The sequence below is a fragment of the Populus trichocarpa genome, chromosome 8 (genome assembly GCF_000002775.5).
Source record: "Populus trichocarpa isolate Nisqually-1 chromosome 8, P.trichocarpa_v4.1, whole genome shotgun sequence".
Lineage (NCBI taxonomy): Eukaryota > Viridiplantae > Streptophyta > Magnoliopsida > Malpighiales > Salicaceae > Populus > Populus trichocarpa.
In genome coordinates, this window is record NC_037292.2 from 4,907,501 (window position 1) to 4,928,816 (window position 21,316).

Sequence of the window (21,316 nt, forward strand, 5' to 3'; positions counted from 1 at the left end):
AAAAAAAACAGGACAAACCAAATTAACCTGTAATAAGAATCATGAAACTAGAACAATCATATAAAACAACAGATGACAAAACTCAATCTATAATAAACCAGATGTTAACTAGTAAAATAAAATAAATAAATAAACATAAATTTCATTAGAAAAACAAATGTAGGAAAAAAAAAAGCAGCATCTTTATAATAAATGATGTTTATGATGTTTTGTGATATGACGCACCACAAAGACAACATCTCTCTTCTTTCTTTCTCTCTTTCTTTCGTGTCATTGTCAATGTTAATTTCCTGCTTTACTGCCTTGAAAATCTGACTTGAATGATCAAGTTGAACATTTTCAAAACTCTATGAATGCAAGGACCCTGTAGAAATTATAAAATGGTGTAGGATTTTTAATGTAATTTTAGACATAAATTATTGAAGATCGTAACCGTGAAATTTATATGGATATAGTATGTAATTAAAAGAAACCTAGGGATGTTGTTTTTTTTATTATTATTTGAAAAGTTATTGGCGTGTGGGCGATCCTCGCGCTATTCAAGAGACGTGTGAAATGTTTTTTGGTAGTCAAATCTCATCATCCATCATCTAGATAGTTGTGCATACGTGGTCTCTACCACATGATAAGACGCATGTAGACATATCATAGTTGAATTGCCGTTGATGATTGATTATTTGTGTTTTTTCTTTTCTTTTCTGACAACTAAAATGCACAATTACTTCTTATTTGTTTATTGTTTTTCTGGGTCTAACATGACTGTCAGACTCAATGCTTGTGGGTCTAGCATGACCATCAAAGTGTTTAAAACATCCTCTATATTTTTAATTTTTTTTATATTTAAAAAAAATTGATAGTAATTCATTACAAAACGCAAGTGAATATACTAGTAACTAATTATAGCTTGAACTAAATAGAAGAACTTCAGTTTAAACTTCCTTGACAGATTTATGTTGGGATTTTGGCCGAAAAAGCTAAAAATCATCCATGTTTATAAATTATTGGTCTTGTTTTTGTTTTTTTTATCGTATAGATTTTTTTTTAACTAGAAAAAAGAAGTAGACATAATCAGCTTTTTATTTATTTTTTAAATGAAACGTCTGCTCTACGGAAACAATTGTTGATCTAGTACATGTGATTTTAAAAGCTAAAACAAATGTGCTTTTTGTGGCATTTATTTTTTTTATCTATGCACTGTTTAAATGAAAAGGTTAGATGTCTTTCCTTGGAAGACACTTTTATCTACGCAGCTGCAACGTGTTTTTTTTAGCAAAATTTGATTTCTTTTTTATTTTAGATTAGTTTTTTTTAAAAAAATTAATATATTTTAAAATAAAAAATACTTTTAAAAATAAGATAACAAATACTACCAAATTCATCAAGCGAGGGAAAAAAGAAGATAACAAAACGAAAGAGATCTCAATCAGTCCATATTTTCTCCGTGCATCGAGACTAAATTGCCCAGACATAGATTGGACCCGTCTCTTCGCCCAACAAACAAGAATATCGAGAAAGGAAACAAGAAAACCGGATTGAACTTGAGAATGGGAAAATAAGAAGTGGATCCCCAAAATCATTCCGGGAGACAATAATGGTGGTGGGGCCGGGCCAATGGGACAACGTGGGTGGTGTCAGGGACAGAGAACCAATAATACGATGCAAATTATGCAATGACAACGACTATGCAGGCTGAGAAAATCCGAAAACGATATGCATTGTTACTGATAATAAATTTCCATACGTGTGATTGGTCAACGACCATCCAATTTGTAGGCAAAGTTAGGTATGAGTGCTCACATGTTAATAATTCCACGTCCCTGGAAAAACTCAATACCCCGTATCACACTAGGCCCTGCAGAGGCCCGGTATTTCTATCTATATAACCCCTGTAACCTCATGAGCCTTCCTTCGCTAATCAAACCGGAAGCCCAGCCCAGCCCACTTGGTGAGCAGCTGAGATAAGTGCGGGCAGCCCACTTCGTGAGAAGGCGATGAAAGTTCGGGTCGGGTTTCGCCTCTTCATCCGCTTCATTTAACGTCCAGGATCATTCGTCATGAAAAATCAAGCTCGTTACAAAATTACTAGTTTATTTTCCACATTATCATCACAGCTTGGATAAAAAAAATTATGGAATCTAAAAAATAATATATAGATTGTGGATGACTTTTCAGCATTTTCATCATGCTGGTACAATACTTAAACCCACAAAATCTTAACCCGATTCTTTACTTGACCCGGATTTTAAATCAAATAATTTGAGAGGTGCTCGACACCATCTTTTCCACTAGCCAAGTTCAATGAAAAAACTCAAGGGAGAAAAAAATGTCAGGTTTACTCTGATGAATTTATCAAATCTACGATCCTGCACTTAGACTGAATTGGGTTAAATTATTTTTTATTTAATTACATAATATAACATTAAATAATAAAATAAAATAAAAACCAATATATATATATATATATATATAAAAGCCAACAAAAAAAAAAGTCAGATTGCTAGTCTAGATCTACCACAAACAGCCAAGTATGTGGGTCTAAGATAAGCTCGCGTGCTTAATTCAATTTTATTTTTGATTAATATGAATATATAAATTAGTTTACGCGTACCTAATATAATTTCTAACATAAAAAAGGGATGTATGTAACTTTTTCTAGCTTGACAGTGTGGTTGGGGTTACTTTTTAAATAATTTTTCATGCCGAAATGCATGCTAATAATTTTTTTTATTTTTTAAAAATTATTTTTGATATCAGCATATCAAAACGATCCAAAACATATAAAATATATTAAATTTTAACAAAAAAAATTTTTTTGAATTTTTTGATAAACCGAGTTTCCAAACGGTAGAAAAATAATAACAAGTAAAAGGTGAATTGTCGAATAAAATATAATAATATATGTTTCACAAAACTCAAACTTGTAACCTGTTATAATCAGCACCACAATTTGCTATACAAAAACATCAACATGGGCTATAAAGTGTGAACGAAAAAGAATACTGGTTCGAGTTGCAAAAACATTCCTAGTAGATGCTATATTTTCAAATTAAATAAAAAAAAAAGGTTAAATTAATATGGCAATGGATAGTTACTTCTTCAAACAATTATTAGATTCATAGAAACTATAAACACACTGACAAACCTACCAAAGTGGGGAGTATAATTTTACGTCTACATGTCTCGTAGTTGAAATCATAATTACTCTGGTACGATCTTTTCCGGAATAATATAATGATTTGCCAGGAAAAAAATAAAAAAAAAGGAAAAGAGTAGGCGGTGCACTGGTGCTTGCTTAGCCGGCGTATGGTGACATCCGTGCTGCCAGCAGCGTTAGGTAATGCGTTTCTACCTGTGTTTTGTGAAAATTTGAATTTTTTTTTTTTTTTGTTAAAATTGAGTGCGGTTTGTACTTTTTGGATCGTTTTGATGTGCTGATGTCAAAAATGATTTTTAAAAAATAAAAAAACATCATTGGCATGCATTTCGGCACGAAAAGTTATTTGAAAAGCACCCGCAACCACACTGACAAACACGAAAGATCTAGAAAAATGGGGTTGTGATCTTGACATCTAACGAATCAGAGGGTCCGCATTAAAGATGGGTCCAAAACTAAGTGGCGCACGAAAGATGGCGGGAGGTTTTATCTTATTGCCACTTGACAGGTACGGAGAATTTTAAAATGCACTGCGTTATTATCTCGTTGCCACCAGTCGAGACATACGGAGAATATGAGGATGTTTGGTTTTATGTTTTAAAAAAATATTTTTTATTTATTTTTTTAATATTTTTAAGTTATTTTGATGTGCTGATATTAAAAATATTTTTTATAACATAAAAAACTTATTTATATATATTTTCAAGTAAAAAATACTTTAAAAAACAACCGTCATCATTGTACCAAACATATTTTAAATGGGTGGAATACGAGAATCTACACACCGAACTAATTTGTTTTATTCTAAAAAAATAATAATTAGAAGATGAACATGTTTTCAAGGAAGTTCGAGAAATTTAATTGTTAAATTAAATTTTGATTAATTTAATAATAAAAAATAAAAAATAAAGTAATAAAATAAAAAATAAATTAAAATAAATATTATCCTGAGAGTTAATATGCGAAATCCGTGACCCGGATATGAGATATGTCCAGATAACATGTCTATCTTGCGTCCCGGATAATAAGACCGAGATAACATGATAAAAAAAATTAATGATAGATATAAAAAAACTAGAAAAAATAGAAAGACAAATATAGATTAATACATTTAAAAGCACAATACAAGTCATTTACCCTGTTATTTTTATATTTATTAAAATTAATTTGTAATATAAATCAATAAACACATAAAATTTATCAAATAAAATAAAAAAAAACAATATTTTTGGCCCGCCTTTCAAAACATGCTACATCTCCATATGTTTTTTGAGTACAAATCTAGGACTGTGCTATTTAAAAAAAAAAAAAAACAAAATCTCACAATTTCTTTAATTATATTCACACATTAAGTATTAACGGAGAAGATTGAATCCTGAACTTCAAGAATAGTAGGGAAATCTACTATTTATATTAGGATCTTGCCTCTAAATGACACGATATTTATTGCAAAGATTTTGTTTTCTTCAAATGGTATCATGTGAATCTCAGCACATTTAATGTTATAACTATAATTATCCTATAATTATCTAATAAAATGATTTTTTTTTAAAAAATAGACTAGCATTTTATTTTGCAAGAAATCATGGTAAAACTGCAAATAATAACATCTAAAGCTTTATTTTTTAAAAAATTATCATCTCGTTACCACTATTTTATTGATGAAAAATGCATTCAACATTATAGCGATGATTGTTTTTTAAAATATTTTGAATTTAAAAATATATTAAAATATTTTTTTTTGAGTTTAGTACATTAAAATAATAAAAAAATCATATAAAAAAATCAATTTTAAACAAAAAAAATTATATTTTTGAAAATAATGTTTTTGCTAAAAAAACAAACAACTTTTCTAAGAGTCCATTTTCTTCTACGTTTGAAAAATATTTTTGATAAAAAATATTTGTTTTTGTTTTTAATTAATATTTTTTAATGTTTTTATATAATACGGTGATGTTATAAATAAATTTTTTAAAATAAAAAAAATTATTTCAATATAATTCAAAATAAATAACGCTGTAAAAATACAATCACTGCCATAACTTCAAGTTTGCAAGTCGACCAGATAGAAAATTTAAAATCATACAGTTACTATAAAATTCAAGACGCTGTATTTTCTCTTGCACCGACGTATAAAAAGTAGTGGTAAAGCATGAGAAGGAAGGAGGAATTGAGTTCAAAACCCACCTCTTTTTAGAGTTCCAAACACATGCTAAAGATTAAAAGCTATGAAAATGTCACTGTACACTCACAGGCATTCACTATTCACCAAATAAATGGTCACCTTCCATTACTGCTTGGACCGGCAGATTTGAAAACAAAAATAGATTCAGATTAGATTTTGGATTTAGTATTATAATCTTCTTAAGACAACAACAGGATAGGGTGGGAGAGAGAATAAAGAAAGAAGGAAAGCCCATCTCACATCAGTGCTTCTCACGCCAGAACAATCACTAACTTCATTCTGAAAATGTAACAAAAAGGAAACATAAAACAACTTCTCTGTCAATCCCATTATCTTGAATTTTATAGCCCACCACAACCCTCTTGTCCCCTTCTCTTCACCTCCCAAGATTCTCTGTTTTTTCTTTTCTTTTTATAGCGCCAGGAGTTGAATATAGACCATACACTGATACAAATGTATGTAGTGTGTGTCTATATATCTGAACTTCAATCTTGATTCTGTTTCTTGGGTCTCTTTTCTTTTCTTTTTCATTTTGTTGGAAAGATAGAGATGGGGTTGAAAAGTGCTTGGTTAGTGGTGGTGTTTATGTTTCTTGGGGTTGCTGTGGCAAAGAATGTGAATGAGTTGAATTTATGGCCAATGCCGAAGTGGGTGAGTAGAGGGCACAGCAGGGTTTACATGAGTCAAGATTTTCAGTTAGTTACTGATGGGAGCAAGTACATTGATGGCTCTGAGATTTTGAAGGATGGCTTTACAAGAATGCTTGATGTAGTGAAAGTTGCTCATGTTGTTGATGGTGATCTTTCTAGCGTAGACAAGTCTCTCATCATTAAAGGAATTCATGTTCTTATTTTCTCACCAGATGACCAGGTATGGTGTCATTGGTCATCAATTATCTTTCCAGTCAGAACCTTTTCTTTTCTTTTCTGATTATTACCTGATCAGTTCATTCACACGGGCCTAAAGATTAATGTTTAAAAGTCTGGGAATGTGATTCTTCTGAGCTAGGCTAAGAAGAAGTCATTTTCTCCTTTTCTTTCCACTTGTATAAAAAGTTTCATTATCACCGCTGACAACTTTTTTTAAAAGTTGTTTTTTTTCCCGATCTAGAAATACAAAGTGATGTGCAATTTGATAATCCTTTTGTTTTAACTTATTTTTCACTAAATACAACAATTATTAGGAAGTAATCAAGTATGAGCTGTAGCTATCATTAAGTTTTATTTACAATAATCAAGGCTTTTTTTTTTTTTTGGCATTTTAGATGAAATCTGGAGAGCTCCTTCCTTTAATTTAGATTAAACAAATGCTCTTTCTCCCTGTATTGTGGTGTGCTTTTACAGTTACAATATGGTGTTGCCGAGTCATACAAACTGCTGGTTCCTTCACCAGAGATGCCAGATTACGTCCATCTTGAGGTGGGTGCAACCGCTACCTTTTGTCTTTGTAGCTATATTGTCTAACAACTTACACCTGTCCAACTCAATTGTAATAAGTTTCTTTCTCAAGGAAGATGTTCAAATAGTAAGACTTGAAAGAAAATGCTACTGGATTTTGTCTGGCATTTCCTAAAATAGTTTTCATATATTTATGTTGAAATGTAGCTTTGATATATTTGGATGTGCCATATAGCCAGCGCATTGACAAATGTTTCCAGTCTCAATCTTTTGGACGAGGGGAATGAGTCTCAAAGGAATTATTCGTTGTCCTATCTAGATTAGTGAACTTAAAACCTAGTATTTGCTTACGAGACGGGTCAAGCATGCATTGTAGAGAACTAGTAACATTAAATCATGTTTTATAAAATCTTCCACTATCATGATTATAATCAATTATGGAGTGGGACCTTGCTGAAGCATGGTTGTTTTTTTCATAATTTTTGAACTAATGTTCTGTAGAGGCACCAAATCGATACATTTAATGGTCAATGCTGAGTTTGGTCTACATCAGTAAGCTTTGATTCATGTAAATTGTTTGATCAATTCAAATTCTGTTTGGCAACATTACAGGCGCAGACTGTTTATGGGGCGTTACATGGGCTTCAGGTTTTATACTAATCCTTAAGACATGAAATTGTATCTCTTTTGATATTCCTACCAAGTTCAAAATTGTCTAAGTTTGACATGACATTAAATTTTGCAGACATTCAGCCAATTGTGTCATTTTAACTTTACAACTAGACTGATTGAAGTTCACATGGTCCCTTGGACTATCATTGATCAACCAAGATTCTCTTATCGAGGGCTCTTGATTGGTGAGTTGTTTTCTGCAGTCCTTTTCTGTAATATGTTTAGTTTACTTTTGATGTATATGTCTTTCAAAGCCCCAGCTGAGGGCTTTATTCCATGTACTAGCTTCTGGTTTGATAAGGTTGGCAATTAAAACTGAAGGTTTTGATGGGAAGAAAGTTTACTTCATGTGAAATGGGTCTGGAGGGCTATCCCAAGCTGACATAGGGCCATTTGAAAAGCTTGATGCCCAATTGTTTGGTCGATTCTGTTTTTATATCTCAAATCCACTCTGTATTTTCAAATTCTAATGTGCTTGTCTGACTTACAAGTGGAATTTGTGCAGATACATCAAGACACTATCAGCCAGTGCCAATGATTAAGAAAGTAATTGATTCTATGGCCTATGCAAAATTGGTATGTGATGCATAGTTAACTAATCTGTAGTTGAGAATCTTTTAGAATATTTGGTGAAATAACTACATATTTGTTCTACTGTTTGCTGGAAAATAATCAGTGGTATTTTGCTTTTAGCATTATAGGTATAAGACTTTTCATGATCGCATTTGTCGAGGAGTATCATCCCTATTTCTGTTCATAACCATTTGCTAGGATTTAGTTTGCCTGGATTAGCTTCTTCCTCTAGAGGGACAGCAATGAAGTTTGGGAAATCTTGCATCCATAAAAAGGATAGGAAATAGTAATTTGTGCAGCAGTGTTTAAGCCTTGGATCTTGCACTAGTAAACCTATCCAACATGAAATGAGACAGAAATTTGGCAACTGTCGCTTAAATTACCTGTCTTCCCTCCTTTTTGAACAGCAAATGGTGTTAACACAACAATTTACTGTAATTAGCAGTTTGCTGATACGGTTTACTTTGTAACAAGATGTAATGTTGTTTCACACTGACCTTACTTCGATTTTTATCATCTAGCCTGTTGTAAGAACTCAGATAGCTGTGGTATTAATCATCTAGCCTGTTGTAAGAACTCAGATAGCTGTGGTATTAACAGAATTAGTCTGTGAGAAGTTGATTTTTCTTGCAGAAGGTGTTAGCAGGTCAATAGAACTATTGAAAAACAATACCTGTCATTGGCCTTTATGATTTTATTCTGTTGCATATGCAGAATGTGTTGCACTGGCACATTGTAGATACCCAATCTTTCCCTTTGGAGATACCTTCATATCCACATCTGTGGGATGGGGCTTATTCAGTTTCAGAGCGGTACACCTTTTCTGATGCTGCTGAAATTGTGAGGCAAGTGATTCTGCTGTCTTCACCTTCTACAAACTTATTGTCTATGTAGTTGTATCATCTCTAATATGTCAAGAAAAAATTTGCAGTTATGCTCAAAGGCGAGGAATTAATGTATTAGCTGAACTTGATGTTCCTGGACATGCTCTCTCATGGTAATAGTAACATTCTTATATAGCGGTTTTCTCTGTTGTCTCAGACTCTCAGTTATATTCCTTTCAAAAATTACTGTGCATGTATCTATGAGATCAGGATGCAAACTTTTAACCCCAAAAATTGACACTTGGTCATTTAAAAAAAGAATCTTATCCTCTTCAAGTGAATAATGGCAGGATTTGAATTTCTGATCATTCATGGCTTCTGCAATAGCTACAGAAAAATTCCCAGGAAAAGACTTTATAGATCATGACTGGCTGATGTAATGACTGCCATGTCTTTCCAGGTGTTGGGGGGAATATTTATAAAGCTTTCTAATTTAGTTTTTGCAAGATGCTAGATAACAACAATCTATATTTTTTAACGGATAGAATTTAAGAATTCATTGGAATTATCACAGAATTAGGTAATGTTTAATCCATGAGGATGTGTAGAACATTTTTTCATAAGTCAATATGAGAAGCTGCCATTGGTCACTTGACTTGATGATGATGTATCTTTCTGTTTACCTGTATGATTTCCCTATTAGATCTTCTTCCTCTCAAACAATAGAGTTGGGTACTTATAACACCCTGCCAACTTGTATCCAAGAAAACTGCTTGTTTTCGAAAGTTTTGAGGTTATAAAGATGTTATTTTATGATTAATGCTGGCAAACCAAAAGGTTGTTTGTAGCTCATGGATCTATTGCAGTTAGCCTCAGTGAACTTTCTGCAGAAGTGATGAATGCTAATGGTTTTCAGGGCCAAACACGAGAAGGATTAAGGGCTATTGTCTAGTGATATCTGGTGAAAGTCTAGGTTGGTGACCAAGGCATTGTAGATATGAGGCCTGGGGCTAGCCATTTGATGCAGAATGCTGCAGCGCTGAATCATTTTCAGAGTTCCTTTCCTAGGATTGTACTTCTATGGGACCACAAATGGGCAAGCCTTTATGGCTAACTCAGACTTCGGTGCATAGTTTAGATCGTCATGAATTTGTGACATTGTATTTTGAAAACCTATGGCAAGGCGGGTTCTGTAGGTTTCCCTTGTTGCCCAAAGATGCAAACTCACAAAAACAATAAAAATATTTGACGTTTTCCATTTCTTTGCAATATGGCCATTATGATAGAATGGTATCACAAACTATGATCTCCAAATGAATTAAATGGATATTTTTCCCCTGTAATTAGGGGGCATGGCTATCCTTCTCTATGGCCATCAAAAGACTGTCAGCAGCCACTTGATGTCAGCAACGAGTTTACATTCAAAGTGATAGATGGGATTCTTTCAGGTAATGCCTGTACTTTCAATTTGGAACAGTGTGGTTTGATATCAATAAGTTGTCATGTCAGAAGACTAAGAAAATATATATAAATTTGCAAGTTAGCTTAATTTGGGTGAAAAACAAAAATGAAAGGATGAATGGTTAACATGATTACTTTTTTCACGTTCAGATTTCAGTAAGATCTTTAAATTCAAGTTTGTTCACTTGGGAGGTGATGAAGTTGACCCAAGTAAGTTTAATAGTTATATTTTGCTATCATCATTTTTGTATTGATTGTTTATTGTTTATGGAACATTTATTATTATTATTATTATTTTGTTTCTTGGCCTCTGGGGATTTTCTTTCCTTTTATCATATCTTTTCTTCTTTTATTTTCGGGTGTATGTGTTGAAACATGATATTTGATGTTAATGAAAATATAGGGGCCACAGGTTACTTGCTTCTGCTTGCTCTTAATTTTTGAAATATATATCTGGATGGAGCTTCACATTATTGACATGCAACTGTATGAGTCCTTTTCAGGTTGCTGGACAAAAACTCCCCACATAACAAAATGGTAACAATCCCACGAATTCTACATGCAAAGTAACTGATGTTTCTTTTCTTTTCTTTTCTTTTTTTTCTGTAGACACCAAGTATATCATGTTATTATCTTCGTGCTTGATGTCCACAACCATATTTTCCTCCTTTTGTAGTTAATCCAAGTGGATTTACGTGGGTACTGTGTGCTTGCTGTACATGACATCACCGTTACATTCTATGCCAATGTTATTTTATGATTACTGCTATTATTGGATTTCCTGAGAAATAACTAGCATGCCAGACTCACAGCTATTTCTTTTAGTTTTAGTTTTTCTCCCATTCCATGTACCTTAAAAGAGCATGCATTTGTAACAAAAGAGAGAGGGCATGTAAATTGTATTCGTATTGTATGTTGTTTGACCTTGACATGATCAAGATACTGTCTATTCTGAAACCTGCAGGTTAAAAGAGCATAGAATGAATGGATCTCAAGCTTATCAGTACTTTGTCTTGCGGGCACAGAAAATAGCTTTGTCCCATGGATTTGAAATTGTTAACTGGTACGAACAATTCTGGATAAGGTTAGATGTCAAATTTCATTGGTTTTATATCTTATCCAATCATGCAATGTAACAGGGAGGAGACCTTCAATGACTTCAGAAATAAATTGAGCCGGAAGACAGTGGTGCACAATTGGTATGCCATACTTTCTGCATAATTTCATAAAATGACCTTGTCATGATGCATCTTAACATGGCCACCCTGTAGATCAGTAAATGAACAAATATAAGCATCATTTATCCATGATGCAACCGTCTATTTGCTTGTTGGACTTGTAGTATTGAGAGACTAGAATCAAGATTATACAAAAAATGGGAAAAGCTCCCCTGTGCAGAATGTGAATTTTGGTTAATCGATACAGCTAAACTTGACTTGATAAGGGTGTTAAGATGTTTTATATCCATCTGCAATGCTAATTGTGACAAGTAATTTTTATATGTAGTAGTTGGTAAAGAGTGTCGATCTCGCTACTATTCATTCTCACTACTTGCATGTTTGCTAGTTCTGAAGAGTGACATCTGGTTCACCTGGTCCAAGTCCATTAATGTTTAGATGAAAACTTCAGGAACTCTTTCTCTCTGTGAATTATTGTTGAACCAATTCACATATTGTAATCACAATTAAAATTACTTTAGATATTAGACAATCAGTGAACATTGTTGAGTTAATTACACTATGTAAACAAAAATGTTCTGGACTCCTTTTCCACCAAGCAAATAGATCTTAGAGATGATTGTATTTGCACTGCTATAATAATTTTGTTTGTCCTTACATTTCGGGCACACTTGATCTTTAGCATACAATGTTTTTTGCAGGCTTGGAGGTGGAGTTGCTGAGCAAGTGGTTGCATCTGGGTTGAGGTGCATTGTGAGCAACCAGGACAAATGGTATCTAGATCACTTGGATACTCCTTGGGAAGAGTTCTATAAGAATGAACCACTTACAAATATAACAAACCCCGAGCAACAGAGTTTAGTTCTTGGGGGGGAAGTATGCATGTGGGGAGAAACAGTGGATGGGTCAGACATTGAACAAACCATATGGCCACGTGCTGCAGCTGCTGCAGGTATTTATTGTATATCATGTCAATTGACAACGAAATTGCTGAGACGTTGCAACATATTCATATTAAGTTATGCAGTTTTCTTGTTTTCAATACTATGTAGTTGCGTGATGGTCATTGAAAAGGATTGTACAGTGAGGCAAACAATAATATAAATCTGATTTCATATTAGCTTCCTAGTCACATAAATTGGTCACAATCTTGGTGAATTTACTACTGTTGAGCTTAAGGGTTCATGAAACTATACGCTTTGTGGATGTTTCTGTGTATTAAGAGATCTGCCTTTCCATCCCAAAGGTGGTTTTAGTTGATACATGGTTATCACTGCTAACATTCATGGACCAAGGCAGGTGACTGGTAGTCTCATTTGAAGAGGTACCAGATGATGCCTTGAGTGATTTTAGAGTTGACTAGTTTTGATCCTTTTTAGAATCCTCTTAGAGGTATTTCTTGAGAAACTTTTTCATCATTATAGTAGAGATAAAAACTTCTAACTGTACATCTTTCTTCCCTTTGTTTTTAAGCTCAGCATCTCAAATCTTCCATTTTTTTGTATCTGCTCTCTACTCATCTCAATCTTTCTATGCAAACTGTATCTTCACTTTAAAATAGCGATTTTATTCTCTCTGTTTTCTGTTCCTATGTGATTGAAGAGCGGCTATGGACACCTTATGACAAGCTAGCGAAGGATCCAGAAAAAGTTGCTGGAAGGTTAGCACACTTCAGGTGTTTGCTGAATCAAAGAGGGGTTGCCGCAGCTCCTTTAGCTGGACCAGGCCGAGGAGCACCTATAGAACCAGGTTCTTGTTATGGACAGTAATGACTACAAACACATCTCTAATTCTTGAGGGTGAAATGCAGTTGATTCAAAATCACCCCCGTATGTAAGGAACACGTAATAATGCATCCTGGATATATTCAGGTGGCTTCTGGTTCGATTTTTATGAAAATGGTCCAAAATGGTTTCACAAGGTCTCTCATGTCTGCCCAACTAAGTCCCTTCGTTCTTGAAGTGTTTGTGGTTGAATCGTAAAGGAGACTTGCAAGGGATTTCGAGTGTTTATGGTGAAGTTTTTTCTTTCTTTTTTTTCCCTTTGGCACTTATCATATTTGACCCCAAAAATCATTAATTTGAACGGTTGAAATTTACCTTGAAAGATTAGTTCATAACTTACTCAAGGATTGCGCTTGAAATTTGTTTAAGAAAAATAAATAAAAATCAAGTTTTAATTATTGATTTTTACTCAGATTTCATTAATGGAAGAATTATGAAAGGAGAAACTCGAAGCATTTTTTTATCATATTTTAACCAATAATATATGTTCAAGGTATCTTGTCGAAAGTAATTTATGAATTTGGGGAATAAAGTAACTTCATACTCAAGGAAAATATGCTATATTGCCATGGAAAATCTCCCTCAAGTGGTTTCTTGGGTTTGAAGAACAGAGTTGGATTTAAATCTTATACTGGCAAGGATTGAGAATCTCCAATGAACCCCGGAAAATTATAAACTGTCCAATGCATTTGACACTCGACAATTCCTGGACTACAATAAAAACTTTCCCAGTTTACCTGAATTTCAGAGAACACTAAATCGTTTAGCCACCGAACAAATTGAAGATTGTGAAGGACCAATCTTTTTAGTGAAGATAGATTGGTTTCATGTCTTTCAAATACTTTCCATTTAGTGAAAGGCAGATTGATTGAGCATATTATATTCCACAAGTTCTTCAAATACAGTACCCAAATCAGTTGGTCAATTGTGAAATTAAGCCAGTTCAGTATAATCACTTCCACAGAAACATTTGCAGTGACAGTTTAGCAAAGCAAAAGTTTGTTTAGAAGAGCAAGTATCATGTAACATGAATATCCAGATGTCGCACAGTTGTGAACGTATCAGTAGTGTTCTGTGATGTATAAACATGAGCTCGATAAAAAAAACTTCAAGAAAATCTCAAGAATTCTATGATGTATAAACAAAAGCTCAAGCTGTTGGAGATTAATTTTTTAGCAGCTCAAGGCTTCCAAGCTGGAGGAGATGGAGGGCTTGGAGGGTAGAGCGGTGGAACTGCTGTAAAGATTGAATTCTTATCGATGCCAATCCCACCACTGCTTGTCAAGGATGCAAGCGCAGCAACTAGTCCTGCATTTCCAGCTAAAGTTGGTTCGGTAAAGTTGTAATTAGTGCGAACATCACGGAACTGGTCAAACCTATCAGGCCCTCCAACCATGGCTCCTGTAATGTTGTGAGGATTGGGCTTGGAGCTGTCACGCCACTTCCATCCGCCTGTGCACGAATACCTTGTTTTGTCACTGGGTGTTGATGCTCCACGGTGATGAACATGCCTGGGAAACTTGGTCCCATACCCCACCACATAGCTCATTTTCATGGGGTTATCACCTAGAATGTAGTTGATCTGTGTTGAAAACAATCACGGGAAGATTAGTCTACTGGGAGATAAAAAGAGTGCATGAGGCAATTTCAAGAAGAACAACTGTATTTTGTGGCTGAGGCATAGCCTAATTGATATTATAACATCCGTCTGAAGAGGAGTTACGAAAGTTGAAATTCCCCTACCCAAAAACTAACAAATGATTTGGTGCCAATCTGAAACTGGCCAGCTTTCTAATTAAAGTATGAAAACACGAAGCTTGTTGCATGGTATATGACTCTGATCAGCTGTGTATATCAGCAGTTCTTTCTTTAACCAATTCCTACTCTGGGACTGCCTATTAGAGTTGACTTGGCAATGTCGGATATTTATCAGCTAGCAAGTTAGTCTATCCTGAAACAGAAAGATTCAGAAGAAAAGGCTACCTGTGACGTGGCGAAACTCCGAAGAAGGTCCAGTGAGATAAATTTGGGACCACAATTGAGTCCTGGAACTCTAGTGGCATTCAGATAATCGACATAGAGTGATGCTAAGAAGGCAGCATTAGCCACATACTGAAGAGGTTGTGGCGTTCCATGGTTCAGTTGGATCATTCCTCCTGCAAAATTTTGAAAACACATCAGAAAAACCACCAAAAAAAGAAGAGAAAGTTAAAATTACTGGCACGTGATCCATTGAAGCAAATAGTATCACTTAGTCACATGGTTAAAGAGCAAGATCCGATGTATGTACCTTTAGTCCAGTTGAATACATCGAATTGCTGAAAATAAGAACACATGTTAAGTTCTGTCTTTTGATGATACATATGCAACATCTCCTCATATGGATATCCTGGATTCAAGAATATCCTGTACCTTGTTAACAGCAGCATAGCTGCTGGTAACTTGTTGTCCCAACTCAGTACACTCAAGTCAGGAATACTTAAAAGTGCTTTGGAGTGCTTAGAGAAGCCTGGTTCAGTTGCCAATTTAATATAGGTGATGTTTCCTGTGGCGTAGTACAACCAAGTAGCACCCCAAATGTACTCATCATAATAGCCAGTGGAGTTGTAGTAAGGTTGAATGTAATCATTCCCAGAAGAATATGCTCCCCGTCTTCCACCATCCCTGGCAAAGTCATATACTGTCACTGCACCTCTTACAAGCTTTTTTGAATAGGCCTCATTGTCTCGGAATACTATTGAGGCTGCAGCCAAGGCTGCTGCCATTTCTCCGGCAAGGTCAGCGCCTGAATTTACAACTTGGGTAGGCCTCGGATAGTCCATATCTTCAGGTCTTTGCCAGCAGTAATGATCATCTGGAAGTATCGAGCCATTTCGAGATCCACCAACCTGGGGGACAAACACGGAAATGTTACACTAACAAGCAACGGTATAATGGCTTTGAAGTCTTAATAAATGGAAATATTGTCAGGTGCACATAACGTTCATTCTGAATTAAGAATATTACCTGGCAGTAAATTTTGTCAATTTTGCTGGCACTGGAGTTGAAGGTTAATAGCAAGTAATCAGTACCCCACCTGATTAGATCTCTGGTATGCTGGTACTCGCCAATGGCCTCATACTTCTGTCTGTATTCAATGACACTCCAGCTCAACATAGTCATGGCAAATGCCATGGGAAAATGAAACTTGGTGTTGTCTCCAGCATCATAGTATCCTCCAACAAGACCTGCTTTAGAAAAATCAGTACCATTTCCATCTTGTAGCCCTGAATCTCCTCTCCATGGAATTCCGTTGTTCTTGTGCAATTTACCAGCTGCACACCACATTCAATGATGGTACTCTCAATCAACACTTGTCAATTCTATAATAGAACTTCAGTGCACAGCCTACCATTGGCTAATTATAAATCAAACTGTTCTTCGAAATTGTTTTTCAGCTGGTGAGTACTACTAATTCAATAATTTATTAATTTCTATGAAATACATGCCAACATTTGTTTTATTGTGAGCAAAAAGTAATTAATTAGATTTGTTAATGGTAAGAAAATAAAAAATAAAACAAGCTGCTAATAATCTGCAGATGGGATCGCAAGATCCTGTCGAAACCAACGTTTTATTTTTTGATCTATTCGAAACACAACATGTATATGAAATAAATTATCCGAACTAATAACTAATAATTTAGAGAGGTATAGTTCAACTGCTCAAACTCTAAATTTGCTCCATAAAAATTTCTAGTTTGAGTCTCACAAATTTCAGAGTCACTGGAGACTTACATGGCCGTTAACTTCAGGGCCCGTAAAATTAGTTGAGGCACACGCAAGCTGACTTGAACATTCATGTTAATAAAAATAAAATAAAATTATCCCAACTAATTAAATAACTTTACATAACAATTTTCATCGGAATGACTTGGTCATCGAATTCCCATCTTAGAGTGTCTTAATTAGTAGTAAAACTCTAAGCTTCTTGAAAGCCAGACTTTCTTGGAAGTCCAAAGCTTACATAGAAAATAACAAGATTTTAATGTACATATGTAAAGATAATGAAATATATCTTTTTTCCCATTCATTTTCATTGTTCTAATTATTTAATTTGTTATCAATAATTAGGATTGATATCATAATAATTATTTAATTTGTTATCATAATAATTTGAAATATCACTTTTGAAAATCACTCGGTAGGCCACAATTACTACAGAACTAACCCTCTAAGCTCGGAAAAGAAAAAAAGAAAAAGAAAAAGAAAAGTAGTGACGTTTGACTTGACTTACATTTTTGGGCATTGAAGAAGAGAAGAGCCTTTCGGAGGGCAAGAGTGTAATTGTCTGGAGGAGGAGGCTTAGAGTTGTGCTTTGGCAAAGTCTTGACTAGGATGATAGGGAGTGCAATAACAAGAAGCGCAAAAACAAAGGCATAGAGAGTCCACTTCAAGGCTTTGTGGCTACAGGCTACGCAACCCAAGTCTACGTGCTTCTTTTTCTTGGTCTCTTGAGGGTACAATAACCAGCTCTGCTGTGTCTCGTCTAGATGATGATGCTGGGGTTGCAAGGCTGCCTTGTCCCACTCCATGTTGCGACTCTTCTCATCGTCGGTTGTTGATTCTGCTCCATTGTAAATCTCCAGCGACCCCCCCCAATGATTTGCTGAATGCATTTTTCTTGTTTTCTTTTCCTTTTCGAGGTTATGTTTCCAGTGAGTGCAATAACAGTTATTCTCCCTTGTTGTAACTCATGTAAGCAAAGGTGGTGGAGAAAGAGAGGTCTGATGATCAAAGAGGAATCACAGATTGTTGATGTATATATTTGATATAATAGATGACTGAAAAGAAGAAGAAGGGGGCTGGTTATTATCTTGTAGGCAGGGAAAGAGAAAGAGGAAGATATATAGATGGCCGGCCACTGATTACCAGTTGGAAATGGCTTATAAAAGTGATGAATATTGATGATACTGGAAGAAACCAATAAATTAATTACTATGGCAAGATAAGTTTATCGGGGGAGAAAAAACTGGCCTCTCTGTATCCCAGCCTCTCTCTCTCTCTCTCTCTCGCATCATTCTCTGGCATATATACTAGTCTACCAGCGTTATTTGAAATTCAAGGGCTCGAATGGGAGGAGAGGGAGAGATAGAGAGAGAGAGAGGAGTTGACTATGACTAAATAAATCTAACATGGTTGCGGTGCTTATTCAGAGATTAATTTAATCCAACTGTGATATAAAATTGATTGCCTTGTTTCTTCTGCATGGAAGAACTGATGCTTTTTACTGGGGAAAAATATGCATGCTTAGCTGTTATGAAAATGAGATGGAACCTTCGTTTTGGAACTTTAATTGAAAGGATATATATGTCAATTACTTTTTGAAATATATATATATATATATATATATATATATATCTGGATTTTTGAAGAATGAGATAATATATGTGGTAATGCTTTGATCCCATGTCAAGGGATTTTCTTTAGATTAATTTACATGTCAATTAAAGATTAAATCTCGTTTTTAAATAACTTCGGAGACATATTTTTTTCTATCGTGCAAATATCAGCGAAGAATTTAATAATTATTTCCAATTTTATTTTCTGCAGCCGGATCTTGTTGACCAATTCATTGGGTGGTGTCTGTCTGTCTGTCTGTCTGGTCTGGCCACGCAGCCAGCACCCTTTTCCATTTTTCACTCGTATGCTAATAATACTCTCTCTCTCTTCGCTGGTTTTTTTTTTAATTTAATTTTTTATTCAAACCCGTTGTGTCCCTCGTGTTTCTCTCGTTTCTTCATTTGATTACGTGGCTTTTAAATTAAACCCCCAAGTCGAATGTGCATGCACGTTACTCTTTTTTTTTTTTTTCCAACTGTGGTATCAGATTAGCTTGTACATGTCTCTAGATAAATTTTTTGATATCATAAAGTTGATAATTACATAAGTTTTCAATAATATTCAAATTAATAATTTTTAAAAGATAAATTTAAAATCTAATTAATTAAGCTATACCTTTCAAAATTTAAATACATGTTACTTGTTATCCGGCTCTGATTCTTTGATATAGAGAAATAATATTTGATTTTTATAGATTCTCGTAATTAAGTATTTCAATTTTAATTTTCATTCAACAATTGGGTTGTTCATTGTTTTTTTTAATGATAATACAACCAAATATCTCAGTTAATAAATATTAAGAATTTACTCATCGCAAAAACAAAAAAAAAAGAAAAAAAAGAGAGAGAAATTGATGTCGCTCTAGAATGTCACCATCGATTAAATAAAAAGAGATATAATCACAATTTTGTTTTTATGCTCACAACTTCTTTTAAAATGTTAGAGAATAATATAAATTATATCTTAGAGCATCACCTAATAATTTAAACTTTCGAATTGAATTGATTTTTTAACATGGTATCAGAGTCTTGATGACCAAACGATTTGACTAATATAAATCATATTTTAAAGTTTCATCTAATAATTTAAGCTTTTGAGTTGAATTGATTATTTAATAAAAAAAAAAACATTTTAAACTTGGAAAATCAAAACCCAATTCGTCTCATGGAAATATGCTAAATAACGAGAAAATACTTCTGTTTTTTTTTTATTTTAATATGGACGCAAAAAAAATGAAAAAATATTATGATTCTTTAACTTAGTAAAAAAAAAAAAAAAAGAAACCCAGAATTCAAGACTGTAGAGATCAGCTATAACTTGCAGTTCAGGACTATATAAATTAATTATAAATCATTTTCCTTGAAATAATTGGCCTATAGAGCTTTAAAATCTCTATACAGTGCATTATTTGTAATAAACCAAGATTTAGATAAAATAATCAAAGAAAAAAGGGTAGGGACCGCCCGAGGGGAGAATGTTCAACTCGGCAGAGGATTTTAACAGACTCTTCTTTAAATTAATCAGGGCCCATGAGCTGTAATCAGTAGTGGTTAAAGCATGGACAGTGACGGGTCCAGGCGCTCCAGCGTGCACAAACACAAATAATCAATACAATTATTTTCTAAGACCTAAAAAGTCAAGACAAACCAGCCATTCCACATCATGCCGTCACTTTGACGATCGGAAGGCCGGAGGAACGTCCTCTTCAAGAATCTCATGTATTGAGTCGGTCGGTTTGATCTTAAGGCTTCACTCAGCGAAGGGAAACGTTTAAGAAATATCTAAAAATGAATTCATAGGTTAATAATTGATTATATAGATTTGGTGGGTATCAAGAAAGTCAGCCATATCTGTAATCTTTTACACAAATCCCGCCACAGCCATATGCTTTTGCTGTTGGTTTTCACCATGGATGCCGCAGCTGGACGCCCCTTGAAATTCACACAGAGCATTGCCATTTCCCGCCCCAGACGCAAAGAAATCGTGCTATTTTTCTTCATAACGTTACCAGCCAACTTGACTATTTCATACTAATTGTTTAGAACGCGGATTGAGAATGCTAATTCATACTATTTTTCTTCGTAAATGTGGTATTCCGGCAACGGTTAGTTTTTTTAAAGTATTTTCATTAAAATATTTTTTACATTAACAAATCAAAACTATGATTTATTTTCATAAGAGAAGTGAGTGCTATGCATTTTATATCCTTTGTCTCAAGCTCTAACATTTATTTCTTCACGATAATTTTAAAAGCATATAATTAACCCAATACTCTCTCACGTTTCAAGTCCCTTGAATCTCATTTAATTTAATTAAATGGTTTTATCACCGCATGTATGGCATTACTACTGCAGGGCAGGTGAAGCATCTAATTTAGCATCTCCTTTTATATTACATGTGTTTTGTGATTAAGACAAGAGAAAACTCCTTAACTAACGGCTGACCTTTCACCATGTCATATAAGGTATGCAGTCTAGATTAATTTATTAGGAATTTCTTGAATACCTCACTTCTAGGAATTTGGTGCTCTTCAGTGCTGCATTATTCGGCATGATAGTTGACAAACCGAGGAGAAATTTGAGGATTATGAAACGAGGATGTTGCTATTAATGAAGAAGAAATCTCACCGGACAACTAGTTTATTCTAAGAATTCCTAGTAGTTTCGGATGCAGCGGCCAAGTAACCACGTCAAGAATGTTGAAAAAA

General features: G+C 34.3%; 2 protein-coding genes across 2 annotated transcripts; one reads left to right on the forward strand and one right to left on the reverse strand.

The window, feature by feature from the left end:
* The first annotated feature begins 5,506 nt into the window (after positions 1-5,506).
* LOC7462126 (beta-hexosaminidase 3) lies at positions 5,507-13,364 on the forward strand. The gene is made up of 14 exons (XM_024607907.2): positions 5,507-6,209; positions 6,683-6,757; positions 7,349-7,384; positions 7,482-7,593; positions 7,914-7,984; positions 8,696-8,826; positions 8,913-8,978; positions 10,153-10,253; positions 10,417-10,476; positions 10,770-10,803; positions 11,231-11,329; positions 11,406-11,465; positions 12,146-12,396; positions 13,047-13,364. The coding sequence occupies exons 1-14, from the start codon at positions 5,889-5,891 to the stop codon at positions 13,211-13,213; spliced, it is 1,584 nt and encodes a 527-aa protein (XP_024463675.1). The 5' UTR covers positions 5,507-5,888; the 3' UTR covers positions 13,214-13,364.
* An 846-nt stretch (positions 13,365-14,210) lies between these two features.
* Positions 14,211-18,286, reverse strand: LOC7460657 (endoglucanase 12). The gene is made up of 5 exons (XM_002312175.4): positions 17,504-18,286; positions 16,235-16,542; positions 15,519-16,116; positions 15,212-15,384; positions 14,211-14,810 (listed from the first exon to the last, which is right to left on the reverse strand). Exons 1-5 carry the CDS (start codon positions 17,883-17,885, stop codon positions 14,409-14,411), a joined length of 1,863 nt encoding a protein of 620 aa, XP_002312211.1. The 5' UTR covers positions 17,886-18,286; the 3' UTR covers positions 14,211-14,408.
* Positions 18,287-21,316: the final 3,030 nt, after the last annotated feature.